Here is a 21,737-nt window from a genome sequence, read left to right as displayed (position 1 = left end):
AACTGTTGTAGATAGGATACTCTTCAGACTTACACTCAAGAGAGAACTTAGGCCCCTGCAAAAGCTCCTTCACTAGACTTGAACATTTCTTCCTTTGTCAAATTCTGCCCTCAGAGGGGAAAGGGTAAATGCATGCAGTTTCTTCCTGGCCCCAGGAATGGTGTCTTTGGGATGTGTAAGACTTTTCGGCTTGAATAAATGTCCTCTTAGCCAAAGACTTTCCTTACAAAGCCGCCAGGGACAGCATCAGCTCTTAATAATCACGCAGACTCTGTTGGTATTTGCTGATGTAGTTAATGCAGCACAGGGACGTTAACAGAAAATGTGGACTTCTTTCCTACTTTGTGTCTTTTCAAGTGTTCCAATGAGCAATATTACATCTTCTAAAAGAGCTTGGATCTGTTTGATTTAGTACTTTATTGCTAAATCACACTCTTATCTGCACCATCCCCTAACAGATCGGTTTTCCAGTCACCGACTCCGAGCCTTTGAGACTGCCCCGCCAGCCAATTGCTCACCGCACCACTGTGTCTTTGTTTAGCTGTATGTTGGACATTTTGTCCAGAAGAATACTGTTAAAAAAACAGCACTGAAATGTTCGCTGACATCCAAAAATTACATCAGCTGGCGCTCGCGTTGCCACACGGCGGCTCTGCGCGCCGGGGTCCAGCTACCCGGACAGCAGCGGAACGGGCCACGGCGGAGCGAGGCGGCGGCGGAGCACTGTGCACCCGGAAGCGAAGGCCGGGCGGCGGAGTTCCGCTATGGAGGCGCTACCGCTGCGCGTGTGAGCGGGATGGGACGGGACGGGACGGGATGGGAGGGAACGAGACGAGATGGAGTTGTGCCGTGCTGTGGCGGTCGCTGAGGCTTTGTCTCCTTCAGGCTGGCGTGCGGCGACGTGGAGGGGCGGCTGGAGAGTCTCTTCGGGCGGGTCCGAGCCATCCAGAGCAAGAGCGGCCGCTTCGATGTGAGGCTGCGGCGGGGCCGGGGAGCGGGAGCGGGACCGGGAGCGGGAGCGGGACCGGGAGCGGGAGCGGGACCGGGAGCGGGAGCGGGAGCGGGACCGGGAGCGGGAGCGGGAGCGGGACCGGGAGCCTCCGGGTGGGACTGAGGGAGGGCCGCGCTCACCCCCTCTCCGACTGGGCCCTGCCTGTGGCTGCCCGCGGGGTCGAGGGACCGCTGCCGGGGCTTGGTGTGCCCTCAGGCTTCCTTGTGCTGCACTGAGGGCCTGGGGAGCACGAACCTGTGGGACGGGAGTGCTGCTCCTTCTTTTGGAGTGTAACGGTACCGCCGAGAGCAGAGACTTTTCTTTACCCGGTGTCTGGGGGGAGATGTGCGATGCCTCGAAGCGAAGCATTCCGCCGCGGAAGCACTCTGCCTTGCCTTTGGTGTTTTGTGTGATTCTCTCTTGGTGTGGTGGTTGCAGATGCTTTTGTGTGTCGGGGATTTCTTCAGTTCCACTTCTGATGCTGAATGGGCAGAGTATCGTTCGGGGGCTAAGAAAGGTAAGGAAGGAGCTGTCACTCCTCATAGCAAATGCATTGGTGTGCTGGCAGGCAACCCACTTAACCGTGTCCTTAAATCTTGTTTGGCTGTGCGAGCTCTCCACACAAAGCTGTCCCATTTGCTGTGAGGGCTCTGCACAGGGAACCTAAGCATTCTCATATAGCTGGACTGTGGGAACTGAAACTTCAAGCACAAGTCTAGTGTCACCCTAGAGACAATGTAGGCCATGGATCATTCAGGGGCATCATTTAGAGGATGCACCTTAAAGTATCTGGTGATGAGAAAAGCATTTTGCTTAAACAACAGGGGGGCCTTTTTCTGAAGGAAATTTTCTTGTTTGTGTTTATGGCTCCTTCACACGCTGAGAAGGAGGGATGTTGGAATGGCTGTGATTCCTGGTACATGCGGATGACATGTACTTCATGTACTTTATACCATACTGATTGTTTTCTTCTTCAGCTCCAATTCCAACCTTCGTGCTCGGCGCTAACAACCAAGAGACCATGCACTGTTTTCCACATGTCACTGGCTGCGAATTAGCTGAAAACATCACTTACTTAGGTAATGCACTTACGTAATGCTGCTTTCAAGAACATTTTGTGATCATTGTGCTTTAACTCATCCCTCCTTTTTTTTTCTTGAAGTTTTAAGATGGCATCTCTTAATCTTGTAACAAGACTGGAGTTGAACTTTTTGTTCAACTTTTTTGTTGTTGTTTTCTAACACACACTGAATTTTGATACCCAAAAGAAAAAGATGTTGAAAGAGTCTTTTGATTGAGAACGTATTCCCGTCCTGTGCATCTCTCTGTGCAGTGGAGGTTTCCTATATGAAGTATCATTGTGCTGTGCTGCATGGTTGTACTAGAGCAGCAAAGATAAAAAAGTATAATCATCAAAGGTAATGAAATGATAGGCAAAACTAAAAGGAAAGGTTAATTTCTGTTTAGAATCTTGCCTGACAAAAATAGTTACAGAGGAACTTGCAATTGGCTTTTTTATTTTCAGTCTTCATACCAAGCTTTTGTTATGAGTTGACTGTAGGGAAGCAAGATAGCAGTGAGGAGAGAAATCTGGGGGTTGTGTAAACAGCTTCACCATAAAGCAGATTTTGAGCCATGGCCCTAAAATGTCCTCCTAGAATTTATGAACACAGAAAATGAGCTGCCTGTAAGAAAGATTTCAGTCGAAGTAAGGCAGGACTGCTAAGTCTGTCTCTCTGCTTATGATACAAATGAGATTGCCTGCAGCTTTTAAATCTCAGGTGTGTGCTTGTGCATTCATGCAGGCCGTCGAGGTGTTTTCAGTGGTACTTCGGGACTGCAGATCGCATACCTGAGTGGCACCGAGTCTCAGGAGGAACCAACTCCTGCCTACAGCTTTAGTTCAAAAGATGTGACAGAATTAAAATCATCTTTGTTATCGACCCCAAACTTCAAGGGTGTAGATATATTGCTGACTTCCCCCTGGCCCAGAGATGTCGAGAGTTTTGCCAACAGCCCAGTAAGTCTTCTGTTTTCTGGTGGAATGAATTTCCAGGTGTATCCAACAAACAATGTCATCTCTGCTTGCTTTGGCTGTTTGTAGAAGGACCCTCCTGATTGTTTTGTTTGTTTGTTTGTTTTTAATTTACTAATGTAAGGGCTCTGTAGGATAATTTCCTGAAAGAGCTTTCTTTCCATGGATGTTATAGCAATTTCTATAGAAAAGCTAATGTTCAATAACTAAAGATTTTAGCATGTTGTGCTCAGACCATGAAGCTGCCTCCTGGAGATACTGTTCATTTGGAACTGTTTTGTTCTCAGCAAAGTCTGTGTCCTAAAGACTTGGTCCCACTGGGAGGTCATCTAGTCCAACCCCTCTGCAATAAAGAGAGACATCTAGATCAAGGTGCTCAGCTCCCTGTCCAGCCTGCCCCAGGGACAAGGCATCCACTGCATCTCTGAGCAACCTGTTTCAGTACTTCACCATTCTTATTGGAAAAAAAACATTTTCCTTATATTCAGTCTAAATCATCCTTCTGATAGCTTGAAATAATTTCTCCTTGTCTTATCACAACAGACCCTACTTAAGAGTCTGTCCCCTTCTTTCTGACAGCCCCACTTTAAATACTGAAAGGCCACTATCAGTATTCCTAGAGCTTTTTCTTCTCCAGGCTGAACAGCCCGAGCTCTCTCAGCCTTTTCTCACAGGAGAGGTGTTCCATCCCTTGGACCATTTTTCTGGCCCTCTTCTGGATGCATTCCAACAGGTCCACGTCTCTCCTGCACTGAGGATTCCACATGTGGATGCAGTGTTCCAGGTGAGGTCTCACAGCACAGAGCAGAGGGGCAGGATCGCCTCCCTCACCCTGCTGGCCACACTGCTTTGGATGCAGCCCAGGATATGGTTGGCTTTCTGGGCTGCAAGGGCACAGTGCTGGCTCATGTCCAGCTGCTATCCATCAGTGCACCCAAGTTTTTTTTGGCAGGGCTGTGCTTTGTCCTTTCCTCCCCTTGTTTGTATTGATAGTGGGGCTTGTCATGGCCCAGGTGCAAGACCTTGCTTTTTTGAACCTCCTTGTTCACCTGGGCCCACTGCTCGAGGTCTCTCTGGATGGCATCCCTTCACTCAAACATGTTAATTGCAACACACAGCTTGGTGTCACTTTCAAACTTTCTGAGGGTGCACCTTCAGTCTCACCATGAGTGTCATTGATGAAGATATTTAAGAGCATAAAGAGGATCCTGACTCTGCAAGGGCAAATCCAGTTGCACAATTATGATGCACAAGAAGCCTGGGACTGCAGTTGCCTTCTTAGTTTTCTTTAAGTCTTCATGCTGTCAGGATTTTTATGTTGTTTCATCAGAGGTAAAATTCATCCTAATTTTTGAATGCCTGTTCTGCCCTCTCTGAGCAATCCTTCATCATTCTTCAGCTGATTGTGCTTTGCCTTAGATTTAAATAGATTTCTTTCCTTACTAGCATGTTTGATTTTGAAGAAGGCTATAGAAATGTCAGGTTTTTATTCCATTAAATTTTGTAAAGTTTTTTTTCCTCGTATAAATATTGGTTTTTTTTGTAATATCCTCATTGTGGCATTGTTCTGGTATCTCAGCAGATTTAATCTGATCTACATGAGCTCCTTGACCCTAAAGCCGTGTTCTAAAGGAGACTTCCTTAGTGATTTCTTCAGTGGTGTTAAATAAAAGCTGCTTTCTCTGTTTTCACAGCTTACTTCAGTCCAGGCTTAGAAGGTGGTCAGGATGGTCACTCAGATTTTTTAGCCTTTTTTCCTCTTCATTTCTTTAATTGGTAGAGGAAACTTGTGTCAGACTTCCTCAGTACTTACATCCTGGTGCCTCTTGCCAGATGCCCTTGCCAAACACAGGTTACTACTTAAAACTCGCATCAGGCTTGGATGATAGTTTGTGCTTTTATATGGCATGTGAAAGGAAAAATGAAAAATTACACCCCAGATTCCTCAAGAACAGCTTTCTCTTTGTCATTGCTGAAGTCCAGAGGTATAGAAGTGTTGGTTGTAAAGGGGCTCTGCAGTCTTCCTGTCCAACCTCCGCCTTGATGTTGCTGTGAGAGTGGCACAGGTGTTTCTTCAGTATTTCTTGTTCCCTCTAACCAGCCTTTCTGCTACTTGTGAACTTCAGCGTTACCAAAGTAGATGTGAGTGAAGTTGAATCTCATTTACCAGAGCATCTCCAAGGGCTTGCTAAAATGGAGAGTGTGTCTGCAATTATTTCTTCAGGTGTCCATCAGCTGTTCTGAATCGTTTGGTTCTTCCTCTGTCTGGATTGTGAGGAAATGTTTAGATTGTGTCTAATTCACAGTTTTAACCGTTACTCAGCAGAAGGGACTTGACTGTGAACTCAGATGATCTGAGACTTCCCTGGAGAAGAGTGCTACGTGTAACAGACACTTTGCTTCCTCACTGTCTTTTCACTTCTGAAAAAAATACAGGATCCTGTCTTTGAAAGCATTAAAAAATGTGTCTTCCTTCTCCCCCCATAAAATAACCCTGCTACCACCACAAAAAACAAAACAAAAAAAAACAAACAAACAAACACTAGGCTTTGTGGTCGGAGAAAAAAAAGATGCATGGATGTTTTTGCTTAAAGAGACAAATTGTGTCTAGACCTTCACACTGGGATGCTCTAATAATTCAGCATATTGTTCCACTCTTGGTTTCCCTCAGCTTGAATTTCTGCAAATGTGCTGTTTGGATTAATAGATAAATATATTAGTAAATATAATACTCAGATGGACATCTTGCTGAAATGTGTGCTTCAGGACCTGAAGATTTCATTAACAAGTCTTCAAGATTTCCTTGTGTGCTAACACAGTGAAATCCCATCACTCCAGTAACAGCAAATTTGATGAATGAACAATAAGTTCTGCTTTTTGCCACCTGAAGTTTCTGGTGCAGTAAAAATGGTGTGAGAAGTTAAATTGCATGACTGAGAATCAACTCCTTGAAGAAGTAGTTCTTTTCCTGAGATGGTTCTTAGCTCTGACCATTTTCAGTGGGACTGAAACCAGCAAGACCTCAGTGAAGGTACTGCTGTTATCCTCTGCCAAGCCTGCTGCAAGGGCAGCAGAAAGAAGTACAGAGAGGAAGGCTGCTTTCCTGGGAGTGGGTGGATGCCTGTACAACTACACTTCTTGTTGAGCTCCATGAGGTTCCTGTCAGCCCATTTCTCCAGCGTCTCAGGGTCCCTCTGGGTGGCTGCACAGCCCTCTGGTGAGTTCAGTCACTCACCCCAGTTTTTTATGTCATCTGCAAATTTATTGAAGGTGCACCCTACTCCATCATCCAGATCATTACTGAAGATGTTAAAAAGAACTGGACCCAGTACTGTTTCCTGGGGTGCTCCCCTCATTACTGGCCTCAAATGAAAATTTGCACCGCTGACCTCTGCCCTCTGGGTCCTACTGTTCAGGTAGTTTTCAACCCAGCTCATTGCACATCCAGCCCATACTTCAGCAGCTTCCCTATGAGGATCTGTTGGGGGATACTGTCAAAGGCAATACCCACAGCTCCCCATTTATTCATCAGGCTGATTGTTTCATTATAGAAGTTCATCAGACTGATCAGGCCTGACTTCCTCTTGATGAAACCTGATGATTTCCTATGCTTTCTTGTGCCTGGAAATAGTTACTTTTTACCAAAAAAATCTTTACCAAAAATAGTACTTTGTAGGTAACAGGCATTGACAATTTCTGAACTTCTGTTTTCCCCTGCTCTTTTCTTTCCTTACTGTGCTTCTCAGTCTAAGGCTAATGAAGAACAGACAGCCCAAAAGTAGTTCTAAGCCTGCTCTTTGGTTGTGTTTTGTTTTTGATTTCTCAGGGACAGGAGAAAACATTTTGTTTCCTTGGGAAACTTAGCATTTTCGTATTCACTTGACTCACACACTAAAGCTCTGGCACTCTGGGAGTGTGGTTAAAATGTGCCTTAATGATTTTGATCTATATTGCTGTTTGCCAAAACTCATTCTGTGCAGCAATTGCTTCACAAGATCAATAAAGGGAAAACAGTAAACCTTGTGTATGGAAAATGATGTAAATGAGTAGACTTGGGTTGGAGATAAGAAATCAAACCATGTTCACTTCCATGTTTCAAGGAATGGCAACAGCCATGGTCACAACCTCTACATTTCCAGCAAGCAGTTCAGTATAAGCAATTTATTTTCACTGCAGTCTGACAGAGTTTTTAAAATAAAACTTGTTTTGTATTTGTAGGGAGAAATAGATACCAAAAAATGTGGTTCCACTTTAATATCTGATCTAGCTGCAAGTCTCAAGCCAAGGTATCACTTTGCTGCACTGGAGAAGGCCTATTATGAAAGACTTCCTTACAGGTTTGTAAGACATTGTGAAATCTCATTTATTTTGAAATAAGTGTTCAATTTTTAAAGAACACAGTGTTTTAAAGAATTTCAGTGTAATTTTATGAAGTCATCTGGTTCCTTTAAATCTTTGTTTTTCCAGTAATGAGTCGAGATTGTTTCTCAGATGTCTCTTCTGATAACAGTTCTTGCTGCCTCAAAAACTGTGCAGTCCCTGCCAACACTTACCTGACAATGTCAAAGTGAATCTGACACCAAATCACTTGCTCTGAGTTCCATTTCAGTAGTGTTCAGCCTAGTTCTGGGGGTGCCTCTGAAGGTGTTCTGTGGAAAAGCTCTCATACAGTGAAGAATTTGGTGTCTTCAGATATAACTTTGTATACAAAATGTGACTGATACAATAATGTAGGTGTCAGAACAACGTTCAGAGAAAATTGAGGCTGTCCTGTGAATGCTGGCAATGACTGTTACCTTTATCATACCAAATACACTTAAAAATGGAAGTTGTTTTCAGTCTAGAAAAATGTCCTCTCAGGTGTGTGTTCAGTCTGCTGTGAGATCTCGTTTTTGTCTGCATGGTTGTTGGTTGTTAGATCTCACAAGTCTTTTTGTTCTCAGGCCTTCTTGTTCTGGGTGAAAGCCTACATGTAAGTGATGTGGTGTCTGAGTTCTTTCATGAGCTATTGGTAATAGGTGAACGGTTGGACTGGATGATCTTTTAGGTCTTTTCCAACCTCGGTGATTCTATGATTCTATGAGGACATGTGGTTTTCCCACTATTCTTTAAGTATATGCCAATACAATCAAGTTTTGCTTCCATACAGAAATCACACAGTGCTGCAGGAGACCCCACAACATGTGACCAGATTTATTGCTCTTGCTGAAGTTGGCAATAAAAGCAAGAAAAAGGTATTTATACTCCTGAATTTTCTTTTCTGAAGTACAAATAACGTGGCAGTAAGCCCTAATGTAGCTTGTCCTATGACTATAGGACAGTGTGAATCATGCCAAGGTGGAGGTGTCTGTTGAGTAACGTGGCATTTGCCCATCATGTCAGAGGGGTACAGAATGCTAGATGTGTTCTTAAGCACTTCCGTTTCTCTCTACCTCGTTTAATGGTATTTAGCTGGAAGACAGCTGCAAAGGAAAATGGCCAGAAAGCTGCCATCCTTCCCCCTTCCTCAGCCGCTTTGGATAATTTTCTCTTCCCATGGCTTCCTTTAGGAAGGAAACAATTTACATGAGAACCCTTACAAATCACTTAAAATAACTTTTGGGGTGACGTAAGTTGCTTACTTTTTTAACCCTTATAAAAAGTTACAGAGTACTGATACAGAAGGATGTTGGTAGTTTACAGCTGACCTCTTCAGAGTTGCAGTCATTGCAAAAACTTTTTGCATTTGAGCCATCTGTTTTTCTTCCAGTATCTGTATGCATTCAGCATTGTTCCCATGAGCTTGATGGACTCTGCAGAGCTAGTAAAACAGCCCCAGGATGTCACTGAAAATCCATACCAAAAGTTGCAGAAGAGGGCACAGAAGACCAAAGTACTTGGGTGTGCAGAGGTACTGCTGCAGTCTGCTGCATGGATGCGCTCTGTGACTCTCTGGGATGCAGGTACAACAGGTTTTGGTTTTCATTTTCTAACCAGGAAGAGACAGCATGTCAGTTTTTCTTTGATTTGAACAAGCATCATGGGAAGAAACGTCCCTCAGACGGGAAGGATAGAGGGAGCTCCCAAACCAAGCAAGCCAAAAAACCCCGTAAGTATGTGAATATTCTTTTTCCCAAGAACTTTACTGGAGGTATGGTCCATTTCACTCATTTTATCTCAGGCTGTTCAGCTGTTTATATCATCTTGAAAATGTGCCAGATGGTGTGGGAGTACAGAAGTGCAGAGGAATGAACAGCCACTTGTTTCCTAGAAACCTGACAATAAGTAGTTAAATAAAAGACAAAAGTATATAGTTTAAAAACTAGGTCTGAGGGGGTTGAGCTGATGCTGTTTACCTTGTGAAGCTGACTGGCCTCTAAATTTGACAACAGGCAGTTCTACAGACTAGCTTGTTCTGTAGGGCATAGTGTGCCCTTGCGTACTTAGTATGATTTCCTTTTCTTGATTAGAAATTCCAGAAGACTTTAGGAGCCTCCTTACAATGTTTGGCACTGATACAAACTCCAGGCTTGGATTTTTGGTTTCCTGTGGCTCTTGGCAGAGCCTTATCTCATACTGCGTTTGTAAAGCTGCTTGTCTGTTCCTGTACAAAGCCTACAGCAGTGCATGTGGTGTTTGTCCCTAATAAAAGGCCTAGCTTATTGATGTCATCAGTTTATATTAAGGGTCAGATAAGGTATTACAATCTGGGTGTGAAATCACATGTTTTCAGTGTGAGAAATAGGCCAGAACTAGCATGTGTGTTTGACAGCATCTGTCCTTTTCTATACCTCTGTGGTAGTTTCATCTCATTTTGATTTGTTTTTTTTAATTCACTGATGCTTTTTCTACTAGTGAGCTGTAAGCACTATGTTCCTGGAAGTAATGTTCTTCCAGTAGATCGGAGCACTCAATGATGATGTCAGTCAACAAGTTGGTGACTGCTACCTGCTCCTCTTACTGGAACTTCCCACAGGGCATCAGTTCTTCAGCCAGATCCTGCTTCCCAGAGCCATGCCCTTCAGCACTGCATCAGCTGGGAAGCGGAGTTGGAAAATGCAGCTCTTCCAAGTCTCATTCCATTCATCATTCCAACCAACAAGCTTTATGCTAACACTTGTTTCTCTTTCCTATCCCATAAAGCACAGCCCACAGGGCCCTGTTGGTTCTGTCTTGCTAGCCCACAAGTGGAGAAGCACTTGGTTGTTAGCATTGGCACACACGTAAGTAACAATAGTACATTCTTTCCTACATGCCAACAAAATCATGTTAAGATGTAGCAATATTGATTTTAAAAAGGGAGAAGAAAAAAAAAAAGCAAACAACCTTTATTTGGAGCTGATTGAGTTTTCTTTTCAGTTTCTTTGCATTCACCCCTACAGAAGGCGTAAGTAGATAGTCACAAGTCTTTTGAAAAATAAAACATGTCCCTCTTTTGCTTGAACAGGTGAATTACAGAGCCGGAAGACTTTTTGGTGTGGCAGCCTTCATGATTTGATTATGTTACAATCTGCCAGAACTCAGTGTAAACTGGAATCTGTGCTGGCAGTAGGATGTGTTGGCTGGAGTTACACCAAAATCAGCTGGGATGACTGGTTCTGATTTTTTCACATGCAGATTAAACAGAAGATAAGACAGCTTTTACATCAAGATCTCAGAGTACTTTTTGGAGGTTAATTAAATCATTGACACCTTTGCTTTGCCCCCAGTCCTCGCTCCTATATGGCGTAATCTACTTGAAGATGCTACGGTGGCAACTTTATCTGGTTTTGGTTGGAAAGCAGATATACATTTTCAAAGGGATTTTCTTGTCGGTGTAAGAAATTCTGGTAGCAATGGTAAAGTTCGCTCAGGTGTCTTCCTGCAGGCCAGGCATTTTCTGGCACTTAAAAAAAGTTGTTAAAAGTTGTTTTTAACCTTTTTCACTTTCTTTCCCTTTCTCGTTCCTCTATTAATTAATGAATTGCTAATTAACAGTTCTTAATATGCAACACAGAGTAGAAAACTGTACTGTTCCTGAGGCAGAATTGCTAGGCTAGGGAATACTCAAGAGTGCAGCCAGAGAGCACAAGTAAATTTCCACAGCGTTAAGTGTTGCTGATAGTAACTGTGTGTTCTTTCACTCCAGTGCTACCTTGCCCTGGCCAAGGGTGGCTTATTACCTGATCATGTCTTGATTTTGCCTATTGGGCACTATCAGTCGGTGGTTGACTTGTCTTCAGAGGTGATGGAAGAAGTGACCAAGTACAAATCTGCCCTGAAGGAGTTTTTCAGAAGCAAGGGGAAGAGATATGTCTTATTTGAAAGGAACTATAAGAGTCAGCATCTGCAGTTACAGGTATGGTTTCAGTGTATATTAAGAGGACACAGCTGTGCACTTCTCCATGACTGAACTGAAAGGGAAAGCTCACTTTCAGCTTTTCCAGATTATGGGGAGTATTCTGCCCACAACAGGCAGAATAAAACCAAAACCCACGTTGTGTGATGGTTCTGCTACAATCCTTAAATTCTTCGTATTATAGCAGCACAGCATCGACTGCGTTGAACGGGCAAGGAAAACTTCTCCCTGCATAGATATGATTTAAAAACTTCACAGGGATTCTAGACAAAGTTTTATAACTGGTTTCTTACTCTGATCTGCTCTCATGGGCATACAAGCTGCAGTGCTCACCGTGCAACTGTAGTAGGTGAAAATGTAAGAACATGTGCAGAATTCTGATGACTGTCTACCAATATCAACCCTTTGGTTTGATTTTTATTTTTTTTCCTTGTGCATCAATCAGTGAGTGGTTTATTGTGGTGGTTTCTTTGTTTGGCAGATCTGTAATTGTATCAGAGCGGCCTGAAACTACCACAGAGATCAAAAAGGAGAGAGACTGTGCTGAGGACTTTTTCAGGCTCTTAGTTCTCAGCCTTTTATTCAACTCCTATAGAAGATTTCTCATAAGTTTAAATCTGTACAGGTGGGTGCTCACCCACCTTGTTTGATGATATTGCACAGAACTGAGGAGTGTACCAGCTCCAGTGATGGAACGATTGCTTTCTGCGAGTCAGTGGTTTCCCTCATCTTTACTTCTTTGGAAACATTTGTCTCTCTCTCCAGGTGATTCCTGTCCCACTGGACTATACTTCTGAAGACATTAAGGAGTGCTTTATTACACAGGCACAGGAGCAACAGATGGAACTGTTAGAAATCCCAGAGCACTCGGATATCATGCAGGTACGAGATACTTTCACCTGTCTTCACCTCTGCCCTGTCAGGGCTGCTGTTTCCCTCCCAGGTCACTTTGTGGGATAAGGTTAAGCTGTTTGGAAGTAGACTTAATTTGGAGCCCACGTGCCAGCTGTGTTCAGCTCCTCATGAAATTCCTGACAACGTCATAAGATGTGTTGCTTATCTGAATAGCAAGTCCTTTGCCTGCAGTATTTGTTGACTGCCCTCAGAGGGCCTCAGGTATATATCTTCTTTGCATTTGGTGCAGGTCTGTGCCGCTAGGTTTGTTCAGCACTTCTATCACAATGCAGATTGCTAAGATGTCCCCTGGATTCCTCTGCCTGGCTTTTCCTAGTGCTAAAACTCAAAATATAACTAAGGTTTGTGCCTCACCTTTGTGCCTGACTTGAATGGCAGGGATATAAGAAATAACCCTGGTCACATTACTCTAGCCATGTGTAAGGCCTGTTAAACTCACCAACTAACCAAACACCAATCCTCTTCCAGCATCACTGCGCATCAGGTAGTTTTAATTTCCCCTAGGTGAGAGTTCTCTGAGAAGTGCAGTTGTACTCTCTTCACATTATTTTACCCTTTTTCCTCTATAATATACATTATTAGCTGAGGCAGCTCTGATCCAGGCTCTGTTATTTACTGTCCCTGTAATGCAATCTGCAGAGTTAAACCAGAAGAAATATTAAAGCAGTGTACTGTCTGCTACCTTGCATTGCAAAGGCACACACCATTCCAGCAGAAAGCAATCCATCACTTCCTCATTCTTTGGGGATTATGAGATCTACCACTGATGCAGTTTGGAATATGTGCTGCAGCCTGGGCTATCTTGTTTTGCTGTTTCCTATCTAAAGAACTGCAGCCAGAACCTCTCTCGTTCTGAGTGGCGTCCAGGTGGGTAGGAGAGAGATAAGCCTCTTTCAGTGTTTCATTAGTGAAAAAGTCTGTTGTGAATGCAGCTGGCATTGCACAGACACAGAGTAAAGCCCTCTTCTGTGGCTTCCTGATGTAGGCAGGATGTGTGTGCATGTCATACATGCCTTGGGAAAACATCTAGGAGAAACCTGGCTCCCAATGGGCCTCAGCATCCCTCCTTCCTACACAGGTGGTGCAGCCAGGCACGCCGTACTTTTATGTGGAGCTGGACACAGGCGAGAAGCTCTTCCACCGTATCCGGGGCAGCTTCCCACTGCAGTTTGGCAGGTGGGTGCGTTGCTTTCTGTACCCTTCCATTTCCCGTTCGCCTCCCTTCTCCCCCACTCTTTTCCTCCCCGCCTTTTGTCCCTACCTCCCCCATCCCTTTCCTCCCTTCTCCCTGTTGTCCTTGGCCCAGGGCGCTGTGCCGGGCACTGATGCCGTCTGTCCGGCAGGGCGGTGCTGGCCAGCGGTGCCCTGCTGGCGCTCCCTCAGCGCACCGACTGGCGCAGCTGCACGGCGGCCCAGCCCGAGGAGGCGGCGCAGGCCAGCGCCTTCCGTCGCGACTTCCAGCCCTTCGACTTCGCCTTGCGGGACTGACGTCGGAGCAGCGGGCGGGCGGGAGGCGCGCTGACGCGGCAATAAAGGCGGAGCTACGGGCGCGGAGCTGTGTGCGGCGCCATGGAGCGGGGCGCGGAGCGTGGGCCGCCCCCGGCCCCCAGCGGCGTGGCGCTGCGGGGACAGCCGGCGGGCGGCTGCGGGCCCTGGGAGATGCGCGACCGCCTGGGCACCGGCGGCTTCGGTAACGTCTGCCTCTACCAGCACCAGGTGGGGCGGCGGCGGCGGCCGCGGCGGGGGGGGCGGCGGCGGGGGAGCGGGCCCGCCGTGACGGGGCTGTGTGCCGCAGGACACGGGCGCCCGGGTGGCCATCAAGTCATGCCGGCTGGAGCTGAGCGTCAAGAACAAGGACCGCTGGTGCCACGAGATCGACATTATGAAGAAGTGAGTGCCGGGCCTCCGGCCGGCGAGCGGGCACCGCCGCTTCCCTATTTGTCCCTACGCGGGTAGAGCCGCCCCTCGCCTCGCGCTTACCGAAGCTGTCCCGGCACCGTGGGGGCCCCGTCCTGCTGTGCCCATCCGGAGGAGCCGCGCGGGGCTCTGCGCGCAGCCTGCGCCGGCCGCCGGGCTCCTCGGGGCCGTCCTCGGGCGCGGCAGCGGCCCCGCGGGGCGGTGTCGTAGTGCGGGTGCGCGCCTCTCCGCTCGGCTCCTCGCCCGCGGCGCTGGGGCGCGCTGACAGCTGCGGATGCCGGGGGTTGCGGGTCAGGCGCGGGAACGGCGCGTCGTGATCGGAGAGTAGGTGCCGGCAGCCTGCGGGTCAGTGCGCTGTGTGCCTCGAGTGCTTGCACGTGCTTAAACCCCTGGGCCGAAAGGAGGGTTTCCCTGTGCACAGGAATAGAGACACACGTGAAATAACTTCAGCCAGAGTGCGAGCCGGGAGCCTAGCTCTCCGTTAGAGTCTGGCATGTGGGCTTTGAGGTGTTCCCAAGGTACGGGGTGTATGGGACTGGGCACTGGTAGAGAGCACTTTTCAGCAAGGATGTACCTGGGGAGCGTAATTCAGACCTGAGGCATTAAACCTGGCTGGCCAACTGTCCTTTCTTCCCACTCTTCTGTAGAGTAGCCAGGGTTTTCACAAGCTTTCCATCTGTCTAGGTTGAACCATCCCAACGTAGTGAGAGCCTGCGAAGTTCCTGAGGAAATGAACTTCCTTGTGAACGATGTGCCTCTTCTGGCAATGGAATATTGCTCGGGGGGTGACCTCCGGAAGGTAACAACTGCTTTGCTTTGCATGGCGCAGCAAAACAAGGGGTGGTGGTGCCATCCCCATAGCTGTGACCATCTATGAAGCCATATATGTTCTGCGGAGCTTCTCTTTTTTAGTGTAGATCCAGGGAAGTAAATATACAGTGACTACTTGAAGAGCTTATAAGCAAGGGGACTGACTTCTGACATGGTTGTAGTGATGTAGCAAAGGAAAATAGCTGTAAAATAAGTTTAGATAATGGAGAGAAATTCTTTACTCAGAGGGCAGTGAGGCCCTGGCACAAACTGCCCGGAGAAGCTGGGGGTGCCCAATTTCTAATGGTGCCCAAGGCCATGATGAATAGAGCCCTGGACAACCTGATCTGATGGGGTGTGACCAGCCCATTGCAAGGGTTAGAACTGAATGGGCTTAAAGGTCCATTCCAACCTAAGCCTAGATGCTAGCACTCTACATGTCAGAGTTTGGAGTCTGATTTTGTCGTTAACTCCCACGTGTCCGGTGTTGCACTGCTCTCAGCGCTGGGCTGGTGCCACAATTTCACAGACTTTAGCTGGCTCTTTCCTATCAGCTGGGAAGTGTTCCTCCACAAAGCTGCAGCACCTCCAAGAAAAAGAAACTGGCAGCAACTGCACAGCCAGATAAAAGCCCATGTTCCGCTCCATTGTAGCTGTACACAGGAGGCAGTCACTCGTTTAGTGGTGGTAAAGTAATTTTCTGCCGCTTAAGTTCTGTTCAGAAGTCATGTCATCAGAGTGGTCAGGAAACTTTTCTTCTGTTCAACTTTTGTTGTTTTTCTCACCAGTGCTACGCAGCAAACAGACTGGAGAAATCTGAGCAGATGTTAAGTGATGTAATGCATATCTCTGAGAGCAATTAATGTATAATGACTTCATCTTACGTTTTAGTACTGTTTAAAACAATGTTAAGAGGCTGAAAGGTTGTCAATTAAAGGAAGGGGCTATATGTGGAAGTAGCATACTGCATAGGTACATAGCTGTCCACATACCTGGACGGTGGTATGGATGCTTGGGTGTTGTATATATGCAGTAAAAGTTTTGAGAATACTTGAAAGCGAATTGGGAGACCTCAGCCAAGAAATTTGGGGTTATATTAGCTCTACATTCAGTGCAGTATTTGATTATTTAGTACCTAATGCATAGATGCTAGTGCAGCCTGAGAAGTACTGTACTTTATTCCACTTGATCACATGTAATGCTTTGTTCTTTAAAAAAAAAAAAAAAAAAGGAAGCATTGTTTCTCATTTCTGATCCTACACTTCTTAGAATCTTTCTCTTACGGTTATTGGACATTGTGCTTTCAGTGCTGTTAATTTGCCATTGCATATTCATAATCTTTTATAAAGCTTGGAAGAGCATCTGTGGGTCATGCACACGTTTTATGCTTGTGCTCTCTTGGGGCATTTTCCTCAGAAGATGAGGAACACGAGGTTCTGGGAGCCTGGGGATCCCCGCTGCTCCCAGCCTTCTGTCCCGATCTGAGTCTCTCGCCTACTTGCTTTCCAATGGCTTTCAGATTTCTGTGGTTTTATTCTAGCAGTCCAAATCTCTTCAACCTTGTCTCAGTGCAGTGATTTTTTTATTTTCTTTCTTTCCCTCCCCTCTTTTCTATCACTGTATTCAACAAGAGTTATATTTGAGCTGTGCCGTTTTCTGTGTGGTGTTGGCAGGGGATGGAAGATTTTGTTCCTGACTATTGATTGATGCATTGTGAGCGTAAACATCATCATCTTTTTTTGTAGCTGCTAAACAAACCGGAAAACTGCTGTGGACTTAAGGAAAGCCAAATACTTTCTCTTCTTAGTGACATTGGTATGTAGTCTATGGACTTCAGTGTCTGTTTGTTTTGTGTATATTTGTATTTATGTGTAATGACATTTTCCTTTTTCAGCTCACCTGAGAAGGGGACTGACAAAAACAGTGTGCAAAACTAAACTGGGCTTCTATTCCAGAGCAAGGATGCTATGTCTCTGCTGATTGCAGAGACAAGAGGCTTGCACTAATGACGTGTCCATGGAAAGGGACTGAAGAAGCTATATGGTGGTCAGCTGTGGGTAACTCTGTGGCGTTAAGGTCACAAGTTTCCTGTTCTGTTCATGGCTCTGCAGATGCCAAGCTGCATGCCAGTCTGAAGGAGTGTAACTTCTACCGCTTAAAAACAAGAAGCTGTCTGGGGTGTGTCTATGTTTCTATGTGGCTTCACTCTGTAGAATGCGCTTAGTAGCAGAGAAATTCTGTTTGTTCAGGATGAGAGGATGAGACAGCCAATAAAGCAGAGTGGAGAGCAAGATGGGTAAGAGCATAGCGGAAGAGGAAGAGAACATACATGGTAATCATGCCATGTCTTGTCCAGCAATCTTCCTGCTAGTGATTTGCTTTCAACTGAGGATTAATTAGGTGAGGGATCCCTAAATAAGTGCCTAAACATTGAAAAGCTTGTCGTTTTGAAAGAGCTATTTTATGGTCCTGTGTTAGAAATGTGACTAGCATAGTGATGGAGGCTGTTGTCACCTTTGCTTGCAACGAGGGTGGCTACGTCAAGATGTAGCATCCACATTCAGCTTCAGGTTCAGGGGAAGGTGGAGATTTTGGTGGCCGAATTTTTGACTGCTGAAAGGTCTGTAAGAAAAGATAGGAGAGATGCACCTTAAAGCAGCTTCTTGGCTGCTCTGGAAGAGGATAGGTCATCTGTTGGAGAGTTATGTCTGCAGATGGTCTCCCTTGCAAGCTAGCCTTCCAAGAATGCTCCTCAGCAGAGCTCCTCATCTTTTTATTTCTGTTAACCAGTCTCTCCTAGGAATGGAGCCATCTTGGTATGAAAAAGTATCTTGAACACAGTGGTCTGGGCTTCTAGGCAGAAGGATTCTCATGTCCTCTTTATGAGGGAGATGAGAGAGGGTTGGCTTTCCCTAAAGGTTTTATTTTTCTGAAGCGGAAAAAGACTGGTACCTTTCTTAGTCAAAACAGTGTTATGGTTTTTCCAGAGTCACTCCTGACTGGTTGTTAGGGTCACAAAACGGCAGGGGGACATGAAACTAAAGAGGAAAATGAACTTGGTGTTTGTTCTCCGTAGGGCTGTCTAATGCAAAAGTCAGCCATCTGTTATAGAGTTTCCTCATCCTTAAGAAAGTATGCAGAAACAAGTGTTCTGCATCCGTTTAATGGAGAAATACTCACATTACTGGGGTGGCCAGCCAGTACAGTCTCCATCAAGTCTTCGTTACCGGTGGCAGCCTGCCAGTGGAATGTCTGCCCTGGGATCACACCCAGCAGATACCTGTGGTGACCAGCAAGATGTCTGCACAACCCATTAGTACCATGACTATATATATAACCACAGGAGACAATAAAGCACCACATATCATAATAAGCAAGGTCACTCAGAGAAAGCAAGGATACTGAATTACAGCTACAGGGCAGTTTCTCACAAACAAGTTTCTTCCAGCTACATGCAGAAGGTAGAGGCAGTTTACTTGTGTTCCCAAGCTAACGTGAGCCCTTTCTCATGGGCTGATTGCCTGTTCAGGCCATGATCTGTGTTCTTCCACACAGGCTGTTTGCCAGCCTTGTGCCTGACAGCTTCACCTAAAATCAGAAGCGTTTCACTGTATAAAACATTTATATGTTGCTGGTAATGCATTCTCTCTCTATCATGTCTTCGGTGAAGATTTGGAAGTGCCATGGAGAAGTGCAAGTTGGAAACTGTTAAGTGTGTAAATGAGTGATAGACCAGTGATGGTTGCAGGTTTGGCTCCAGTGAGAGATATCGTGTCTCGAAGGTTAAAAAAATCTCACAGTTTGACAATTGTTTTTTGCTGTTCTGTATGTGGCACTGTCCTGTAGCTGAGAGTTGCAAAATAATCTTTTATTTAGCAGCGGGTGGTGTTATTTGGGTGGAGTAGTGATTTCCTCTCTTCCCACAGGCAGTTTTTCTCCTGTTGTTGTCCTTAGTAGCTTCACAGCTACCTCAAGGCATTTTGCCACAAGGCAAAGTCCTGCCCTTTGCCTTTTCTTGGGTGCTCTGTTCCCTCCAGCCACTTCCATGACCTTTGAGGTTTTGAAAACCTGCCTGGCTAAAACCTGTTGTTTTTTTTTTTTTTTCCTGCTTAGCTCCCAGCTGGATCAGGGAATCAGCTCCCTTCTCTCACCTCTAAGGCAAGAGATCTGCCTTGCGGTTGTGCCACCAGGCCTGAGCTCACAGCAGCCTCCCCATTCTGAAGAGCAGAGGAACAGCTTGTTCAGTCCTGTAGCTGTATGCGCAAACCCAGCAAATATTCTAAATCAAGTTCTTAGTGGTTCTTCTAAATGAAAACATGTTGCTTTCAAAATCAAAGAAACTGGAGATATTTTTCAGCAATGTCTTTAATAAGTGTGTTTTTTCTGTCAAATCACACATGTCTTTTAGGGTCTGGTATCCAGTATTTGCACGAAAACAGAATTATACACAGAGATTTAAAGCCTGAAAATATTGTTCTTCAGGATGAAGGTGGGAAGGTAAGTCACATCTCTGCAAACTGTGAGCAGCTTTACCTGAGAGAAATAAAAGAGTGAGTAGTTTCTGGCATTGAACTAGACTGGAAACTCAACTCTGAATTTATGAAATGTTTGTATCTTCTTGGAGCAACAGTTCTACTTTGCTTATTCTGTAAACTTTGTCATTAAAAGCAAACAATTTTTGCTTCTGTTCAAGAACTTCACATGCAAACAGGAGGAATGATACAAAACTGTAATTTACGGTAGCCTTACATTTGTGGCTTTGAGGATTGTGTATACAATCAAGCTAGTTCAAAAGTACAGCCAAGTGGATTGTTTAACAAAAAATGGTTTTATTTATTGTTACTTCTCAAATTCCAACATAATAAGGTAGAATGCCAAGCTAAGACTGCTGAGTTGCTTTAAAGGAAGTTGAGTCTAAGCTGAGGTAGGTGGATGAGGCCAGCAAGCTTCAGTGCGGTGTCGTTTCAAAACTTCATCATGGACTTTTCCCGGAGTTCCTGTTTTGGCTTTCCCTTTCTTGGATGCATGTCACTGCGTAGGTTTGGTTTTTGTTGGGCTGTTTTTTTTCCCCTCTGAATTTGTTCTTCTGATGATCTATTTAAACTGCTTACAGATCATTCACAAAATAATTGACCTGGGTTACGCCAAGGATTTGGATCAAGGAAGCTTGTGCACTTCATTTGTTGGAACACTGCAATATTTGGTAAGACAGCTTTGTTTTGTTTTTTATGTGTACAAGTGATGTGGTATTACCACATTTTATAGCATCGTAGAAGTGTGTGTCAGAACCTACAGAAGTCCCTTGTCACCCTTCTGCTGGTTCCACCTCTTTCCCTCTGGAGCTGAGAGCCACTCGTAAACATAGATTTGTCTCTGCAGTGGTGCTGGATTGCCTGAATTGCGTCTTTCAAAGTGTCCTTGTACGGTTCTTTTCAGGCTCCCGAACTCTTCGAGAATAAATCCTATTCTGTCACTGTTGATTACTGGAGCTTTGGAACGATGGTGTTTGAATGCATTGCAGGATTTCGGCCTTTCCTGCACAATCTCCAGCCATTTACCTGGTAAGACATTCAGCAAAAGGACTGACAGCTGTCATGTATAGTGAAGTGACAGTATGAACCTCAATATCAAACTTACTGCTGTTGAATAATGAGGCTTCTTGGTCTGTTAAGTCTTGCAGAAGCCAGTCATACTTCTATTGCATTAATGACACCTTGATCGGTAATTTATACATATCATCAAGGGTGCCTCTGAGCATAATAATTAAGAATTTGAAGTTTGAAACAAAAAACTTAATTATAATTCACGCTGTTAAACGGGGAAGTAATGTCAGAACAGTTAAATGCATGTAGAGGAGCAATACAGTCCTTTGTTCCCATAGACTGTGAGGTCACTTATTTTTTAGCAACAAATAATGCACAGCAAGTCTTCCTGTTGCTGTGTAGACACATAGGATGTGCTTCCAAATAGCTTAACAAGGATGAGAACTGATGGACATTAACTTGCATGTGGAAATTTCTCCTTACTCTCTCATGGTTAGAACAAAGAGCAGAAAGGCTTATTGACGTATTATTGATGTATTTTCACATCTTAGCTTGCAATATCAGGACTGTATAAATAAAGATGGATTTTTCAAAGCATGATGCTGCGACAGAACAAGCATAAAATTTGTTCTCCTGATAGCATTAAAATAATGGGAAGGAGAGGAAGTAAATTTTGAAGTTAAAGTGCTTTAACAAAACAAAACAAAAAAATCAATCAATGTAGTGCAGTAGTTTCTCTTTAAAATCCTAACTCTTGGGATTTTATTATTTTAGTAGTTCAAATATTTGTCCCATTTTTTCCAACATTTGAAAACTCTTATTTCGTAATAAAAAAGTAGTGAAAAACAAATGACAGAAACAGCTCTTCCAAGCATCTGTATTCATAAAATGGAAGAGAACAGTGTGGGCCATCTGTGTGCAGCTTCTGTTCCAAATGGGGGCTGACTAAGAAAGCAGACTAGCCTCCAGGGGCAAGAAGTGTTTGTCTACCTCACCCCTGGCTGATGGCTGTGGCCCGGGCCATGCTTACATGCGACTTGCACTGGGAAATCCTGCTGCTGTGCAAGCAACTGAGCTCTAGGCAAGATGCAAGCAAGTGCTGAAGGGAGAAAGGATGAGGGCACAGGTGGAGCTGGCAACGGTGGTTTTCCTAGTGTTGGCTCCGGTAGTACGCAGTATTTACAATACTTCTATCTTATATGCTTCTCT

General features: G+C 45.0%; 2 protein-coding genes and 1 non-coding gene across 5 annotated transcripts in view; all 3 read left to right on the top strand.

Moving 5' to 3' along the window:
- Window positions 1-633: 633 nt before the first annotated feature.
- Window positions 634-13,812, top strand: CWF19L1 (CWF19 like cell cycle control factor 1). The gene is made up of 14 exons (XM_085230183.1): window positions 634-787; window positions 886-970; window positions 1,430-1,508; window positions 1,969-2,070; window positions 2,797-3,011; window positions 7,245-7,363; window positions 8,176-8,260; window positions 8,776-8,916; window positions 9,003-9,114; window positions 10,149-10,228; window positions 11,134-11,343; window positions 12,109-12,225; window positions 13,337-13,434; window positions 13,602-13,812. Exons 1-14 carry the CDS (start codon window positions 765-767, stop codon window positions 13,744-13,746), a joined length of 1,611 nt encoding a protein of 536 aa, XP_085086309.1. The 5' UTR covers window positions 634-764; the 3' UTR covers window positions 13,747-13,812.
- Window positions 11,798-11,940, top strand: LOC116216920 (small nucleolar RNA SNORA12). The gene has a single exon (XR_004160591.1). It is a non-coding gene; the product is annotated as a small nucleolar RNA SNORA12 (small nucleolar RNA).
- A 15-nt stretch (window positions 13,813-13,827) lies between the features above and the next one.
- The window catches only part of CHUK (component of inhibitor of nuclear factor kappa B kinase complex), a 30,254-nt gene continuing 22,344 nt past the window's right edge, over window positions 13,828-21,737 (top strand). For all 3 annotated transcript variants that reach the window (XR_014884905.1, XR_014884906.1, XM_085230182.1), the window contains exons 1-7: window positions 13,828-13,974; window positions 14,054-14,148; window positions 14,860-14,974; window positions 16,731-16,800; window positions 19,394-19,482; window positions 20,099-20,188; window positions 20,422-20,546. Coding sequence is in view for 1 of the 3 variants with exons in the window: in XM_085230182.1 (XP_085086308.1) it covers window positions 13,828-13,974; window positions 14,054-14,148; window positions 14,860-14,974; window positions 16,731-16,800; window positions 19,394-19,482; window positions 20,099-20,188; window positions 20,422-20,546 (731 nt within the window). In the remaining 2 variants the exon portion in view is untranslated. The remainder of the gene's footprint in view (window positions 13,975-14,053; window positions 14,149-14,859; window positions 14,975-16,730; window positions 16,801-19,393; window positions 19,483-20,098; window positions 20,189-20,421; window positions 20,547-21,737) is intronic.

Source organism: Meleagris gallopavo, chromosome 8 (genome assembly GCF_905368555.1).
Source record: "Meleagris gallopavo chromosome 8, MGAL_WU_HG_1.1, whole genome shotgun sequence".
Classification (NCBI taxonomy): domain Eukaryota; kingdom Metazoa; phylum Chordata; class Aves; order Galliformes; family Phasianidae; genus Meleagris; species Meleagris gallopavo.
This window is presented reverse-complemented; position numbering and strand designations above follow the sequence as displayed.